The sequence below is a fragment of the Ovis canadensis genome, chromosome 17 (assembly GCF_042477335.2).
Source record: "Ovis canadensis isolate MfBH-ARS-UI-01 breed Bighorn chromosome 17, ARS-UI_OviCan_v2, whole genome shotgun sequence".
Classification (NCBI taxonomy): Eukaryota; Metazoa; Chordata; class Mammalia; order Artiodactyla; family Bovidae; genus Ovis; species Ovis canadensis.
This window is the reverse complement of record NC_091261.1, coordinates 57822067-57839128: the sequence shown is the minus strand read 5'-3', so window position 1 is coordinate 57839128 and position 17062 is coordinate 57822067. Positions and strand designations below refer to the sequence as shown.

At 42.2% G+C, this 17062-nt stretch overlaps 1 protein-coding gene across 1 annotated transcript in view; it reads right to left on the bottom strand.

The window, feature by feature from the left end:
* Nucleotides 1-17062, bottom strand: part of TMEM132D (transmembrane protein 132D) — an 898865-nt gene that overhangs the window by 646175 nt on the left and 235628 nt on the right. Inside the window, exon 2 of the mRNA XM_069557007.1 lies at nt 10408-11296. Within this exon, the coding sequence (XP_069413108.1) occupies nt 10408-11296 (889 nt within the window). The remainder of the gene's footprint in view (nt 1-10407; nt 11297-17062) is intronic.

Sequence of the window (17062 nt, the reverse complement as noted above, 5' to 3'; positions counted from 1 at the left end):
GTTACCAAAAAAAAGAAATTACTAACACCAAGGCTTCACCCCAGACTGGTATGGAGGCCAGAGGATCCTAGAAGCTGTCATTGTTGGAAACAATAGCCTCAGATCATCTCAAATTGGGGTTCTCCTTACAGTGCAAGTATCTCAATAGGACTATACCTGACTCTGTTATTTTATATTGTTGCTATTGTTCTTTAGTTGCTAAGTTCTGTCCAACTCTTTGCAACACCATGGACTAGCTCACCAGGCTCTTCTGTCCATAGGATTTCTCAGGCAAGCATACTGGAGTGGGTTGCCCTTTCCTTCTCCAGGGGGTCTTCCTGACCCAGGGATCAAACCGAGGCCTCCTGCTTGGCAGACAAGACTCGTTACCACTTGAGCCACCTGGAAAGCCCATTATTTTGTATACATGGCCTTGAAATACACACCAGCCACTACATCTCAAGTCTAAATGAAGAACTTCTCTCTGGTCCCTTACTAAACGGAAGATACATGGAGTAAACTCACGGAGACTGTAACTACTACTCAATCCTCCAACAGTTAATGAGTGCCCTTTTAGGCCAGATATTGTATGAGAAATGAAGAAACAATGGCGAGCAGATGGAAGATTCTGCTCATCTCATGATTCAAGATTCTCATGGAACACACGCTCAAGTGGAAGTAAAAACCATATGTTGGGTACAACATAAGGGATTTTCAAGAAAAATTTGACCACACAGTATGTATTTATTCTAAACCTGGTACCTCCCTCTCTGTAAGAGCTGAGCTTTTTAATTTTATTTATTATTTTTTTCCCACTGTATTGAAAGTCTTTGTTGCTGCAAGCGAGCTTTCTCTGGTTGTGGTGAGCAGGGGTTACCCTCTAGTTGCTGTGCCCAGACTTCTCATTGTGGCGGCTTCTGGTGTTGGGGAGCACAGACTCGAGTGCTCAGGTTCAGTAGTTGTGGTATACAGGCTTAGTTACCTCAAGTTATGTGGGATTTTCCTGGAGCAGGGATTGAACCCATGTCCCCTGCATTGGCAGGTGGATTCTAATCCACTAAACCACCAGGGAAGTCGAAGAGTAGAGTTGTTTCCCAACAACCACAGTCATAATTTTCAATTGTAAGGGTGATTCCATCCCCATCCAGGAGATATTAGGAAATATCTGGACCATCTTGGGATATCACAATTCAGGGTTGTGTATTAGTGGGTCAAGCCAGAAATGCAGTTAATCAAACTACAATGTATAGACCAGACGGCACCTCACAACAAAACATCATAAGATCCAAATGTCAACAGCCAAAGACTGAGAAATATCTATTCTGTGGGATTATAACCCAAACTGCAAAGTATTAACAAATATCCAGATGTCCTTACTGAAATCAATGATTGAATAAATATATGCATGAGGGAAAATAACCAAATTTCCCCCACAGAATTCCAAATGATTTACATAGATATACCACTGGCAAGAAGGCACAGTATAATTCCATAACTGTGAGCTGTGGATAATTACTTCCTTTTAGAAAATACTGTATAGGATGTGTTGAAAAATCAACTTTACAGTGGAAAAATCCAAGAAATATCACCCCAGCCAGTGACCAAAGTTCACATCAATAATGACTAAGTCAGATTGGGAGTAAATGTCCTCGATATGATGAAATGAAAATGGCACTTTATTTTTGTGTTTATTTTTTGTTTTTAAAAATCCCATTTGGTTTTTATTTCAAAATGATTGGGGATAAAAGAGCACAGAGATACATCTGATGCCTTTGTGTTTTTATCCGTACTGTTCCCTTTGCCTGAATTTCCTTTCTTGGAAAATAGAAGTACTACACAAACAACAAGGATCTATTGTGCAGCATAGGGAACTCCACTCAATATCCCACAATGATAATATGGGAAAAATTTTAAAAAAAACAAACAGATATATGCATATGCACAACTGAACCACCCCATTGTACATCCGAAACCAACACAATAAATCTGCAAACCAACTACACCTCAATACAAAACAAAAATCAAATTAAAGTGAACCACTACCTATTCTCCACTCTCCCAGGGCAGGGCTCAATCTCTCATGCTCCTGTCCCTCAAATGGGAGTCATTTTTCCTTTTTATTCATCTGTGTACTTCCTGACATCCTCAATCAATGTTTATTCAATGAAAAGGTGAAAGAGAGTAGTTTGCAGACAAATACAAAACATTATCTCTGTGGATTTTTTTGTGTTTTTTTTTTTGTTTTTTTGTTTTTGTTTTTTTATCCCCAAGCCCACTCTTTGGTCTTATCACAAGAAAAACATCAGATAAATCCCAATTGAGGGACATTCTTCAGAAAGTCTGAACAGGACATCTCATAGCTGTCAAGGTCAACAGAAAGCAAATCTAACAAACAGTCACAGACAACAGAAATTAAAAAGACATGATGATTAAATGTGATATCCTGAGCAGGAGCCTGGAACAGAAAAGGGGGCATCAGGCAAACACTAAGGGAGTATGAATGAGTGTGGACTTCAGTTAATAATAATATTGGAGCATTGATCGTGACAAATGAATGAAGCTAATGTCAGGTGTTAATTACAGGGGGAAACTAACCACAAGGCACCTGGCACTGTCCTGTACTGACCTCATAACTTTTTCTGTAAATCTGAATCTATTCTCAAACAGAAGGTTTATTGAAAATAGATGGATCGCCCTCCTTTCTCTGTCTGCCTCGCACTCCAGTCTGCTCCAGAAGCAACTCCCTGAATCCCCATCAGATGACAAAGGAGACGCAGTGCCAGGCATGGATGTCATGGACCTTCGTGGGGTTTGGAGATACCCAGTATCATCCTCTTCCTTAAAAGCACCCCACTTTTCTCGAGGGAAATACCACCTCCCCTGGGATGCGCTCTTAGTGACAGGTAACTCCAGAAGCCCACCTCTCATTCTGGAAGCATACCAGGTAACTCTGCTACCCTGGACTCAGACAGCAACCAGGTCTGTGAGCCACTGGGAGCTTCCCAAGAGTCTTTTATAAAAATCTGAGTGAGTATTTTATCTTGTTTTATTTTGTACCACCTATTTTATTCTATATTTATGTGACCCAAGATTAAGTAACTTGCATGACTGTCTTAATCTCACAGAATCTAATTCACTATTCTCCTGCAGGCACTGCCTATATTTTCCAGATATATTTTTCCAAAGCAAATAACAAATAAAATGAAAGCTGTTTTCATTCTAAAAGTATACAGGAGATCTCATCTCTTCTTGCTTTCTTTACGATCTAAATCAGTTAAACTTCATTCAGGTCTTAAAGCAGTAATTTTTCCACAACATGAGTTTTCTTGCTTGGCAATACTTCCTCCATGTCCACTTCGCCTTGTTGTTGTTCTTAAGTTGCTCAGTTGTGTCTGACTCTTTGTGACCCCACGGACTGCAACATGCCAGGCTTCTCTGCCTTTCGCTATCTCCCAGAGTTTTCTCAAACTCATGTCCATTGAGTCAATGATGCCATCCAACCATGTCATCCTCAGTCATCCCCTTCTCCTCCTGCCTTCAATCTTTCCCAGCATCAGGGTCTTTTCCAAACAGTTTGCTTTTTGCATCAGGTGGCCAAAGTATTAGAACTTCAGCATCAGCAACAGTCTTTCCAAAGAATATTCAAGGTTGATTTCCTTTAGGATTGACCTGGTTTGATCTCTTTGTAGTCCAAGGGACTCTCAAGAGTCTTGTCCAGCACCACAATTCAAAAGCATCATTTCTTCAGCGCTCAGCCTCCTTCATGGTCCAACTCTCACATTTGTATATGACTACTGGAAAACCATAGCTTTGACTAGAAGGATCTTTGTCAGCCAACTGCTCCCTGGTGGTCTAGTGGTTAGGATTCTGCACGCTCATGGCCGCAGCCCCCGTGGGGTTCTATTCATGGTCAGGGAAGCCTTTCGTCTCCCTCTCTGCCTCCCACTTTTCCTTATTTTGCACTAATCTGTGAAATTTTGGACTCTATTCCATACATTTCTTTGTTGTCAATGCAGTTTATTTTAATGTTCAACTTCATCAATGGGATTAACTTTTGTAAACATCCTGCCATAAAGTAGGACACATTTAACATTTAGCACATGAGAACCCTGAGCCTTGAGATGGTTGTGAAATTTCTACAGCCACATTGGCAACAAAACATATTACAGAGTCAAGCTAGACTACAGCTCCTGACTTTTAAAAAACTTTTTATTTTATATTGGAGTATAGCCAATTAACGAGGCAAAGCTACAGTCATCAAAACAGTATGGTACTGGCACAAAACAGAAACTCAGATCAACGGAACAGGATATAAAGCCTAGAAATAAACTCATGCACCTGTGGTTAATTAATCTACAACCAAGGAGACAAGAATACAATGTTGGAAAGACAGTCTCTTCAACAAATGGTGCTGGGAAAACTGGATAGCTACAAGGAAAAAAAATAAAATTAGATCATTCTTTAAACATCCAAGAGTATTTGCAACTTTGATTATAATAAGAACAGAGGGCACTATTGGAGGAATTCATTATGCCAGGTGGGGAGGAGGTGCTGGGCAAGCAGACTGTTGCATCTAAACCAAGGGCATCCTCCTCCCACGCTGCATCGTCAAGGCCAGTGGTCCCATACCTTATTAATGCTTAAGACCAACAACATACATGCAACTAATCCTTGCATTTATGTTCTTAAATTATGTAGGCTGGGAGTTATGGCATGCAACTAAGAATATTATTCGGTACACTAGGGCATACTTTACTTGAAATAGAATAAGGAGAGACATTTTCTGCTTCAAGGCAGCTTCAAAGGCTACATCATTCAAGTGACTTGAGTTCAGGGCCAAAGCACCAAAAAACACCACATATTATTTCTAACAAGCTCAAAACCTTCTGCAAAGCAAGCTTCCCAAACCACCAAAAAGTACATTTGAGCCTTATCAACCCCAGGCCCACTTTGTCCTCTTGTCAATTATTCTTGGTTTTTTCCCCCTCTTTTATATCTCTCATTTTTGCAAGAATAGTGAATATCTATTTCTTAATAATGCCTTATTCAGAAACCTGCTCTGAGATCTGACCACCTTCTGAGCACAAGATTCTTAACAAATTCTTGAGTATTTAGCATATAAAACTGCAAAGACTTCAGCAAAGTATATGCATTTGTTAATAATTAACAAAATGTCTAAATTTTCCAGGTGGCTCGGTTGGTAAAGAATCCACCTGCAATGCAGGAGATGTGGGTTCGATCCCTGGCAAGATCCCCTGGAGAAGGAAATGGCAAACCATTTCAGTATTCTTGCCTGGAGAATCTCATGGACTGAGGAGCCTGGCAGGCTATAGTCCATGGGGTCACAAAAGAGTTGGACATGATTTCGTGACTAAACCACCACCACCAAGACAGCTCTTCATAAATTCATTCATTTAACCAATCTAAACATATCTCTGACTTTGAGAAAGGCACCCAGACAGTTCTGAGTGCTGTATCTCTGTTTTGGACTTTTCCACCTCCCTTTCTTGGACTGTCAGAGAGCCAAGCTAATACTATGCAAATATTTGGCTCCAGGCTTACATTCAGATCAGACAACCAGAAGCCTTTGAAACTGACTTCTTGTGGGAAGAAGCAACCGAAGAATAGGTGGGGGAGATGAGCAAGAAAGAGTTCTTTGATTCTCCAGACACAGAATCAGGTGACAAGGGGCGTCGGATGCTTCTGAAATTGACTCTCTGTGGGAGAAGGAAAAGGGATGGAGTGGTGAGAATGTGCAAAAAAGGTCCATGTGCTGGGTGATGCTTTTGTTGTCCACTGGAAGGAAAACACTTTCTGAAATTAAAAGGGATCCTTAGATGTTTAAAGAATGAAAGTGCTTTGCTTTTCTTCCTTTGTGGAGGTCTGCTTTGGAAGATTTGGGCTCCAGGAGAGAAGAGAACTTCTAAGATGACAAACAGCCCCATTCTGGTTTTCCTCTTTGGAATGGCTAATGCACACAGGTGCACACACCCAGCTATTTTTGTAAATTGCCCTTGGAGATAATTTGCACCACAAAACTTGATTCTCAGGATAGAAGACGAGCCTCTGTGTGTCAGCTAGAAATGACAGGCACAGAAGTGACAGGGAAGCAGCAGTTTTTAGGTGGTCAATCACTGTCTGCAGCAGGAGTCCTCTGCTGCAGGATCCGGATGGGTTCCCTTCTGTTGCTGGCTGTTAATCTGGTCCCCTCTCCACCCTGGCCATCCTTAAGTGGCGAGCTATGTCCTACTGGCACCTGACCTACAAAACATGAGCCCACCTGTGGACTTCATTAGCACTGCCACCCCTGAGTCTAGAAACGAGTCACTATTGCAGAGGACAGCACCCAAGGATACACGGTTGTATCCTTCAGGGTTCTATATACAGCAGATGGCTAGATAGAGCTGGGGCTTCCTGGTGGCTCCGTGGTAAAGAACCCACCTGCCAAGGCAGGAGATGTGGGTTTGATCCCTAGGTCGGGAAGATTCCCTGGAGAAGGAAATGGCAACGCACTACAGTATTCTTGTCTGGGAAATCCCATAGACAGAAGAAGTCTGACAGGCTACAGCCCATGGGGTTACAAAGAACTGGACACGATTAAGTAACTAAGCAACAGCACACAGCAAAGACATCAGTTCATGCTGGGTATTACAGAAATGCCTCTAGTCATTTAACAGATACCCATAGTATTTTATGGATATATTAATACATGTATGTATATCTAATCACTCCATGGGAAATAGATGGAGAAACAGTGGAAACAGTGTCAGACTTTATTTTTTGGGACTCCAAAATCACTGCAGATGGTGATTGAAGCCATGAAATTAAAAGATGCTTACTCCTTGGAAGAAAAGTTATGACCAACCTAGATAGCATATTCAAAAGCAGAGACATTACTTTGCTGACTAGGGTCCGTCTAGTCAAGGCTATGGTTTTTCCAGTAGTCATGTATGGATGTGAGAGTTGGACTGTGAAGAAAGCTGAGCGCCGAAGAATTGATGCTTTGGAACTGTGGTGTCGGAGAAGACTCTTGAGAGTCCCTTGGACTGCAAGGAGATCCAACCAGTCCATTTTGAAGGAGATCAGCCCTGGGATTTCTTTGGAGAGAATGACGCTGAAGCTGAAACTCCAGTACTTTGGCCACCTCATGCGAAGAGTTGACTCACTGAAAAAGACTCTGATGCTGGGAGGGATTGGGGGCAGGAGGAGAAGGGGACGACAGAGGATGAGATGGCTGGATGGCATCACTGACTCAATGGACGTGAGTCTGAGTGAACTCCGGGAGTTGGTGATGGACAAGGAGGCCTGGCGTGCTGCGATTCATGGGGTCGCAAAGAGTCAGATACGACTGAGCAACTGAAATGAACTGAACTGAACTGAAGTATGTCTACACACACACACACACACACATATGGGCTTCCCAGGTGGCTCAGTGGTAAAGAACCTGCCTGCCAATGCAGGAGATGCAGGTTTGATCTTTGATCCCTGGGTGGAGAAGAACCCCTGGAGAAGGAAATGTCACCCTACGTCAGTATTCTTGCCTGGAAAATCCCATGGACACAGGACCCTGGCAGGCTACTGTCCATGAGATCACAAAAGAGTCAGACACAACTTAGCATCTAAACAACAACAGAGCAGACCCAGGCTAATTCTAAATACTTGGAAGCTGTGCTAAATGAGTGTCAAATTGACTTCATTAAAAAAGATACACAGCTTCATTATTTTCTAATTATGAGAATTCCAACTAAAGGCTAATGACATTACCAGATCCAGGTTTCCCACCAGCTGTTTTCATAAACAGATAAGACTCATTCATAATTAGTGTGTGTTAAGTATTCAGCAGGCATATTATTAATGCAACTTTTAAAGAGATGGAAAGCATGCTACTTTACCAACTTAAATACAGATTTGTAAAGTATTTACTGATTTATTTTACTATTGTCTTAAATGGAAAGCACCTTTCTCATTGATGGACTCTGAACAAACACACTTTGTTCTACATCCAAAATTTTCCAATCTTTTGACTTCTAAGTGGCGAGATGCTTATTTCTGAATCTGCAAAGATGTGGATCCCTCAGAATACATAGCCCAGAAATGAACCTCTCTTGGCCATGACACAGCTTGCCAGTGGCAGGGCTGCCCTCAGAACTCATGTGAAGACACTAGTAGGCAATGGATTGTGGTCAGAAGCACAGTTGTTTTGTGAAATTTAATTCTACACTGATAGCTGCTTCCCAATAAAGACTGATGTGAATATCATCTACTGGAGAGTTGAAGTTTTAGGAGATTCTAGTTATAAACCGTGGGTTCAGGAATTCAACAAGCAGTAGCTGGCAAATGGAAAAAAATGGCAGAATATGAAATTATTTGACTTCTTCTTCTTCAAGACCTTGAGTTTCCACTGGCAAAATATTTCTCTATATAGGCAGTCATCTCTACAAAGAATATTATGTAAATGTGTTGAGCCTGGGAAAACCAAGCACAAAGCTACACATCAGGCAGAGGGAGGGCCCGTGACCAGCTGAATCTAGGTCTGATTTCCAAAGGACAGAAGGGAGCGATCACGAGGTCTCAGTCCCACAGATGTGTTGTTCATTCTAAATCCCTGTGTCTAATCCCCAGATGCACCCCCAACCCCAGCTGAAGGTTTTTCCTGCCATCAATCAGCCAGGTTCAGTCATGAGGTTAATGCTGTCCATTGGTTTCTATGTCTTCAGTTGAGATTAAAAGGAAATTCCCAGCACTAGGTCACAATCAACAAAACTGAAATGTGCAAAGTATAAGCAAGAGAATGATTTCTTTCTTAAACTCACCCACCCCCTTAACAAACACAGAAAGAACAGTGGGGGACTTCAACATCCCACTTACACAATGTAAGTGGGATCATCCAGATAGAAAATTCATAAGAAAACACAAGCTTTAAATGACACATCAGAACAGATAGACTTAATTGATATTCATAGGACATTCCAACTGAAAGCAGCAGAATACACTTCTTTCTTAAGAGCACATGGAACATTCTCCAGGATAGATCACACCTGGGGTCACAAATCAAGGCATGGTAAATTTAATAAAATTGAAATCACATCAAGCATCTTTTCTTGATATGAGATGCTATGCTTATAGTGCTAGGAGATTAAAAATCAATTATAGGAAAAAAGCTGTAAAAAAAAATATGGAGGCTATACAATTTGTTACTAAATAATCAATGGATCACTGGAGAAACCAAAGACGAAATCAAAAAGTACCTAGAGACAAATGACAACAAAAACACGACGATCCAAAACCCATGGGATGCAGCAAAAGCCGTTCTAAGAGTGAAGTTTAGAACAAGACAATCTCGACTCAAGAAAAAAGAAAAATCTCAAATAAACAACCTAACCTTACAGCTAAGCAACTAGAGAAAGAACAAATGAAACTCAAAGTTAGTAGAGCAAAAGGAATCAGAAAGATCAGAGCAGAAATAAATGAAATATAGACAAAGTAAAAAAGAAAAGAAAAGAAAGAAAGAAAAACAGCTGTGGAGCCCCAGGGGAGAGGGACAAGAGGGCTTATCATTGTTGGATAAGCTTTAAAAACCCACGTATAAATGTGGTCCCATGTCCAGTAACACTCAGGGGTCATACCAAACTGATTAGATGGCACTTCAGGTCAAGTTTCTAGATTATGTAGCAATGTGAGGACACATTTAGTGATTTAATAACATACCAAATAGCTATTATAATCAGACTCATGTGTGTTTAAAACAACAACAACAAACTGTTATGAAAATCCAATCAAGCCAAGGCTTCCCTCACATGCTGCTGTATGTTCCAAAGAGCAAACTCACCCCTTCTTTTTTCTTAAAGCCCACGGGACTCATTTTAAATGCCACCTCTTGGTATAATTTTTATATAAGACACTCCACAAACTCTACTGGATATCCTTCACACTTTCTACTCTTTTATATTTTGAACACTAAGTTCTATTTCCAGAGAGAAACAAAAGGGTAACTTTGAGGTTGGTACCACAGAGTGTACTTAGAACTCACATGCCCGGAAGAGATTGTAAGTTGGCAAAACTGTATCCTCTATCCTCCCTGACAATTTTTGCCAGCCTATTTGCAGATTCATGTCAACTCTGAGCCATTTAACTCTCCTAAGACTTGCTGAGAACCAACTAAGCCAGGTCCAAGATAGAATATCAGCCTGCTCCTGACTTTTCTGGGCCAGCCCAGAAAACCTATTAACAACATCTTCACCGAATCAATTGCCAATTCAGAGAGCTCTAACTGGTCTTTCTACTTGACAGTGAACAAGGAGTCTGCAAAAAGCGGAGGAACGTCTCTACTCTGGCCAGCACTAACACAGATCTAGGCATCACATACAGGGGAAGGGTCTCAGAAGTGCCCTTGACCTTGGAGATGCTACCGGAAGATAATGAACTCACCTTAACGTGAAGCGGTCCTCAGTGGAGTTTTTGGAGATGGAGACAGGAAACGTCAGCACATCTCCCTGCCTGACTGTCTTTGGCACGTACTGCACGGCCACGTGGTTATCCAAGCGCAGCTCTCTCAGCGGTGGCCGGCTGGGGGTCTGGTAAAGAAAAACACTCCCGATCCTGTGCAAGGGAGGCCCCGACTCATCGATGTCATTACGGCCCGTCCGCATCCCCCCGGCTCTCCGGGCATCCTCCTTGGTGCAGTCTCCACGCTCGTCCCCGGGCTGCACGGCATAGTAGAGCTCCACCGGGCTCCCTTCAGGGGGCTCCGGCGCCTTCTTCCTCCCGGCCACCACCGTCGGGGGGCCGAACCAGCTGGCCGGGAGCTCCAGCTGCGCCACGCACAGCCCCAGGGCCCCTCGAAGCCGGCAGCTGCCCCGTACCTCCCGGGTCTCCCGGAAGGCAAACACCCGCAGGCAGGGCAGGCTCTGCACCGGGCCAGGGTCGTCCCAGTCCCTGCCGACCACGTGGAACAGCACCTGCACACGGGGCCGACTCAGGTAGATCTTGTCCCGCAGGATGTGCGCCTTCAGCTTCCAGTTCAGAGAAAACGTGCTGGTGAATCCAAAGGGGCTGGAGGGGAGCATCAAGTCCTGGGGTACCACCTGCTCAATGGCGAAAGGCCCATAGCTGGCATTCAGGACTGGTAGCCTCTTGGATTTGTAAATCAGAAAGGACTCCACCCGCGACTGTAGACTGGAGTTTCTCATGATGTCCTGGTTGGCTTCCTTGAGGAAGAAGGACACGTCTGCGTGGTGGATGTGGTAGGTCACCGGGAGGTAGGTGGGCAGCAAAGAGAACCTCTGGATACTCTCCAGTATGCCTCGGCTTTCAGCCACTGTTGGGAGGAATCGGGGTTCAGGGGTTAGAAACTTGAGGGCAGTGGTACCAATATTTCAGACCTCTTTGCACCCCCTTTATAGTGGATTGCCCTGCCTTAGCATTAATTAAGTGATTCTTTATCCAAAATGTCTCAAATCAATTCATTTTATATTAAATGTATTTCTTTAAAGAAAAGTTGATGCCGCTGGAGTAAGTAGAGAACCGGCCACCAGTCTCACTGGCCATGCACAGAAGCTGAGCGAGCAAATACAATAGAATATTACTCGGCTGTAAAAAAGAACAATTTTGAGTCAGTTGAGTGAGACGGATGAATCTAGAGCCTGTTATACAAAGAGAAGTCAGCAAGAGAGAAACAAATACCATATATTGATGCATATATATGGAATCTAGAAAAACAGTACCGATGAACCTACTTACAGAGAGGAAGCAGAGATGCAAATGTAGAGAATGGACTTGTAGACACAGCAGGGTAAGGAGAGAGAAAGGAGAAACAAAATACAAATTGACAAAGTAGCACTGACATTTATACACTATGCTAAAGCATTTCAGTCGTGTCTGACTCTTTCCAACCCCATGGACTTTAGCCCACCAGGCTCCTCTGTCCATGGGATTCTGCAGGCAAGAATACTGGAGTGGGTTGCCATGCACTCCCCCGGGGGATCTTCCCTATCATGTGTGAAGTAGATAACTAGAAGGAAGTTGCTATAGAACACAAGGAGCCCAGCCTGGTGCTCTGTGACGACGGAGAGGGGTAGCACGAGGAGGGGAGGGTATAAATGGAAGTTTATATTTATATATATTAATTATATATTTATATACATAAATAATTATGTATATATGGGAAAGGGAGGCTCAAGAGGGAGGGGTATATATATATGCATACATATATACACATATATAATTATGTATATACGGGAAGAGGAGGTTCAAGAGGGAGGGTGTGTATGTGTATATATATGTATGAGGGAGGGGTATGTGTGTGTGTGTATAGATAGATGTATGATAGATGTATGGCAGAGACCACCACAACAATGTAAAACAATTATCCTCCAATAAAAAAGAAAGAACATTCAAAGTAACTCCTTTAATTTTCAACTAGCAGTCCTCATGCCTTTTAGGGGGTGACAGCTTATGCCTAAGACTTGCTCTCTTTCAGTTAGAGGGAAAGATCCCCATGAGAAAGGTCTTAAGAGACTGCTGGCATCCAACAGAGAAGAGTGCTCCCATTAGCTCCACCAGATGGACTGAGATTGGAAACAAGAATGACTTTCTCAGCATGTGGCTTGATGCTGTGTCCATATTTTACCCAATACTACGTCCTGTTCCACCAGATATACTCTACCCTTGCCACATTTACCACAGGAACATGATAAAAGACTTTAAAGATGGGCAATCATAAATCACTTGCACATCATGTCCTTTCCTCAGGGCTAAGCTGAGAGATGGACAGAAAAGACCTTGAAAAGATACTGCTGGAAGGAAACCTTCTGAAATAGATGGGATGAGCCAACCCCATCATGTCGAGTCCATGTGACCCTAAAAACCCAAGAACCAAGGGAAGTCCATCACTTTTGTGGCCTCCACATCCGTCGTGAAAGCTGTGTTGACACCAATGCACAGAAAGTCTTCTTCCCCCCAACCCCCTTCCTGAACATATCCCGCCCTCAGGGAGAAAAAGAATCCAAAACTGTTATTTTTACAATGTGCCTTATATTCTATAAGAAAAACACAGAAACAGAGATTACATAATTCAAGAACCAATTTAAGGGGCTTTAGAAATGGAAATTACTGGCTCTGGAAACACTGACTTTCTAGGCAAAGCTCCACAAATTATCCAGACCCCTTCTCATTAGCCCTGTCACTCTCTCTGGTTATTTTGCAATAAAAGCAACTCAGGCCCTGACATTCATCAGGCTGACCTGTTTCAGAGGCCCACGTGAGCACATTTTCTGATACATGATGCCTACAGGAGTCTGGACCCCTCCTGGCAGTCGTCTGTGAACAGAGGAGAAAGCAAAGAACTCAGAGAAAGGAGTCTTCACTGTGACTTTGCTGCTCAGATCTCACGAGAGAACAGGCAAGTCCCTCAGCCTCTTTGCCTCTCGGGGGCTGCTCTGTAGGAGGCGCCTGACCAGAGGGCAGAAGCCCGCAACCAGTGCTAGCAGCACAGGGCACTCAGCTGAAGTCCATCCTACCCTGGACAAGGAGCCAGCTTGTCATAAACTCATCCTGACTTGATGGACAACCCCTGAGGGAAGGGCTCCCTCCATTCCATGGCATCACCCAGCTCAGGTCAGGCTGAGCTCCACTTCAGCAATGAAGACTTCCATGGGCCTGAACCATCTGAAACCTCCAATATCTTGAGGAGTTCTGATTCACCCAAGCACTGATTTCATATGACTCAACCTAATACCTAGGAATTCCTTTTTCAAACATCAAAATATCATGGACTTCACAAGAGACCTCATTCCTTAGGAGAATCACATTTTTCTTAACATTCTGGAAATCTCTCAGGATTTATATTTTCAATAAGCAGGCACTGTCACTTGTGAATTTTCATACAAGTGAAGCACAGGGAGTGAATTTTGTGCTCATGTTCAGGGTTGAAGCTTCCTCCTTCGTCCCTTCTCTGGGTACCACCTCCCCTCCCTGTCTCTGCTGGGACATCGCAGGCTGTGTCGTAAAAGTCACTTCTCTTGACTGAACGATTCTGCATTATATGCCCCACTGATGTCCTCCTGTAGATCTTATACTTTACTATCACAGGACTTTATTCTCTGCTGTAATTCCCTCCATGCCCCAGTAGGTTATATGCAAGTGAGCAGAGATGACATGGTGGCCTTTTTTCTACTTTATTCACAGTCTTTTAGACGAGCACCTGGCAAATATTAGGTTCTCAGTAAATATTTGAGAAATGAATGAGTCAACGAATGAATGGTGCTTTCAGTATTACAAAAAGCTGATTATATTTTTACATCAGGGCTTTATATGCTGTCTCCTCTGTTGCATCCCTCTATAATTAGAATCCTCCATTCTTTTACCCCATGAGGAGCTTCAAGTAATCATGATGATAGGGGACTAACAAAGGGAGGTACCTCTCGGTGGAATAAGGTCCCTGATTCTCTTTTATAAATTTTATTGGATTATAGTTGATTTATAATGTTCTGTTGGTTTCAGGTGCACAGCAGAGTTATACATATTTACATAAATATTCATTTTATTTCAGATTCTTTTCTCATATAAGTGATCACAGGATACTGAGTAGCATTCCCCATGCAATATAATAGGTCATTGTTGGTTATCTGCCATATATATAGTAGTGCATATATCTTTATCCCAATCTCCTGATTTATGCCTACCCCCACCACATTTCCCTTTTGGTAACCATAGGATTATTTTAAATATCTGTTAAGTCTGTTTCTGTTTTGTAAATAAATTTTTAAAAAATAACCACTGATTAAGAATCCTCCTGCCAATGCAGGGGGCATGCGTTCGATCTCTGGTCTGGGAAGATCCCACGTGATGCAGACCAGCTATACCCAGGAGCTGCATCAAGAGAAAGCCCCCATGCAGCAAGGTCAAAAATAAACAAATAAATAACTTTTTAAAAACTGATACAGATTAACTTATTTACAAAATGTAAACAGACTCACAGATGCCCTGATTCTTAAAAATACATCTTGGCACCACCTGGAGCAGTTATGCTGGTTGTCATCACATCAGCCTGTCATTCATTGTAGACACTGCTGAAACCAAATAAATGGTCAGGTCATAAAAAAGGAATAATATCTGACACCGAGGCTCCCTGAACTTTCCTATTGAACATCTGATCCCTACTACTTGAGAATACCTAACTTTATCGTGCAACTAATTACATATCCCAAGGACAATGGCTGTGGGTCCCCTGACTCTATTTGGGAAAGCAACCAGGGGTTACCACAGGCATCATTCAAAGGGAAGTAATCTCTAAGCTGCATTCCACAAATGGCCTATTTGTCTTTTCACCTGGTTATCTGACCTCGATGTTTATTGCTTAAAAATGCTCCAAGTTGATCCAAAGCTAGTTGTTATTTCCTTTTCCAGTCATTCCTTTAAAAAAAAAAACTAAACTAAAAGAAAAAAACAAAACAAAACAAAAAAACAGTGTTCCACAATGCAGAAAATGGACTAAGAAGTAAAACTGAGTATCCTGGAATCCCCACGGGGATGACTATTATAAACAAAGAACACCATTTCCATGTAAAAAAAGAGCAAGGTGTCAAATAATAAAGAAGTTGCATGTGGTAAATCTCAGTTAATTATCTATTAAGGAAAAAAAATTACATTTTATTTTGGTGCAGTGACTTACATGCTTATTTGAAAGGAAGTGACATGTTCCCATCTTTAAGCAACTCAAGCAGCCTCACAGAGATTTTCTATTAATTTTAACATTTTGAAAAAAAATAATTTCCCCTAAATAATACCTTTAAGAAACTGGAGGAAGATGGCAATTTGAGCACAGGCATTTAAAACTTCCCCTGAGTGGACTCAAAAGCAGTAGCTAAGAGAATATGGTAATAAGTAAAAATCGGCATCTGTGCTGAACATTCAGTGCAAACTGCAAGCCCTGGCCTGGGAGAATTCCTGAGAAATTGCATTCATGCAGAAAAAACAGCATGGTGAAGGCTGCCAGATGAAATGCAGGAAAATCAACTATGTTTCCTTTTCTAATTAACAGTAAGGTTGCATGGGGGTACGCTTATAATTAAGGACAAAACCAAAATTTGTCAGGTATCCGAAATCCAAATGTAACCAGGGACCCTGTATGGTTATTGGCTAACTCTAGTGGCCCTAAGCATGACATCATTAAAGAAGGTAAGAGCCTGGTAGATTAGAAATAACCTGATATTTCTAAAAGCAAAGGGCATGCATCCTAGGGATGCTCTGCACTTGGTAATGCTTCCTGATGCTGACTGCCGACAATATTTGTAATCAGCCAAATTGAAAGACTCAAGAGTGAGTGTGACCACACAGTGCAGAAAACCCCAGAATCTGGGCTTCTTGCTGACTTGGAGTGGGAGGTGTGACACAGCCTTACTGTGGACTGAGTCCAAGCCACACCAAAACGATTTACAGGAAACTGGCCCCCAGTACAGCAGCTGTACCAAACTGAGAGAAGGACTGTTAGAGCGACGATCTGGGAATATCAGCAGACCCAATGCATCCCCCACCCTGCTCCAGCTGCAGCATCAGATACAGGAATGTAGGACCAGTGGCCCTTCCAGGTGGACATTTCCTGTACAGCTCTAACAAGAGCAGGTGAAAACCGAACGAAGAAAAGAGGAACCCACTCCACTGTGCCAGGGAAATGCCAAGGCACAATGAGATGAGCCGCATTCAAGGACCAAGAGAGAGAAGGCAAATACAGACGGAAAACAGAAGGAGAATAAAATGTTGGGTTTTTATTTTCTTCATAATAAAAACTACAAAATGAAAGAAAGACGTTTGAAAAGGCGATGAAGAGGTAGTTTCAAGAGTAGTTACCGCAGAAGACTAAAGTATATTTCACACAGAATAACTTTTACACTCTCACTAATCAAGGAAATGCAGGCCCTTTGTTACTTTATAATGAAATAAGACCAAGATGGAAGAAGATATGGCAGTATTAAAAGTAAGTGATTTAAAATGGTTTCAGAAGCAATAAAAGATATGAAAAAGCAGAAAATTGAATTTATCCTAAAAAAAGGAGAATTTATGAAGCTTTCCCTAAAGCTAAATGGCA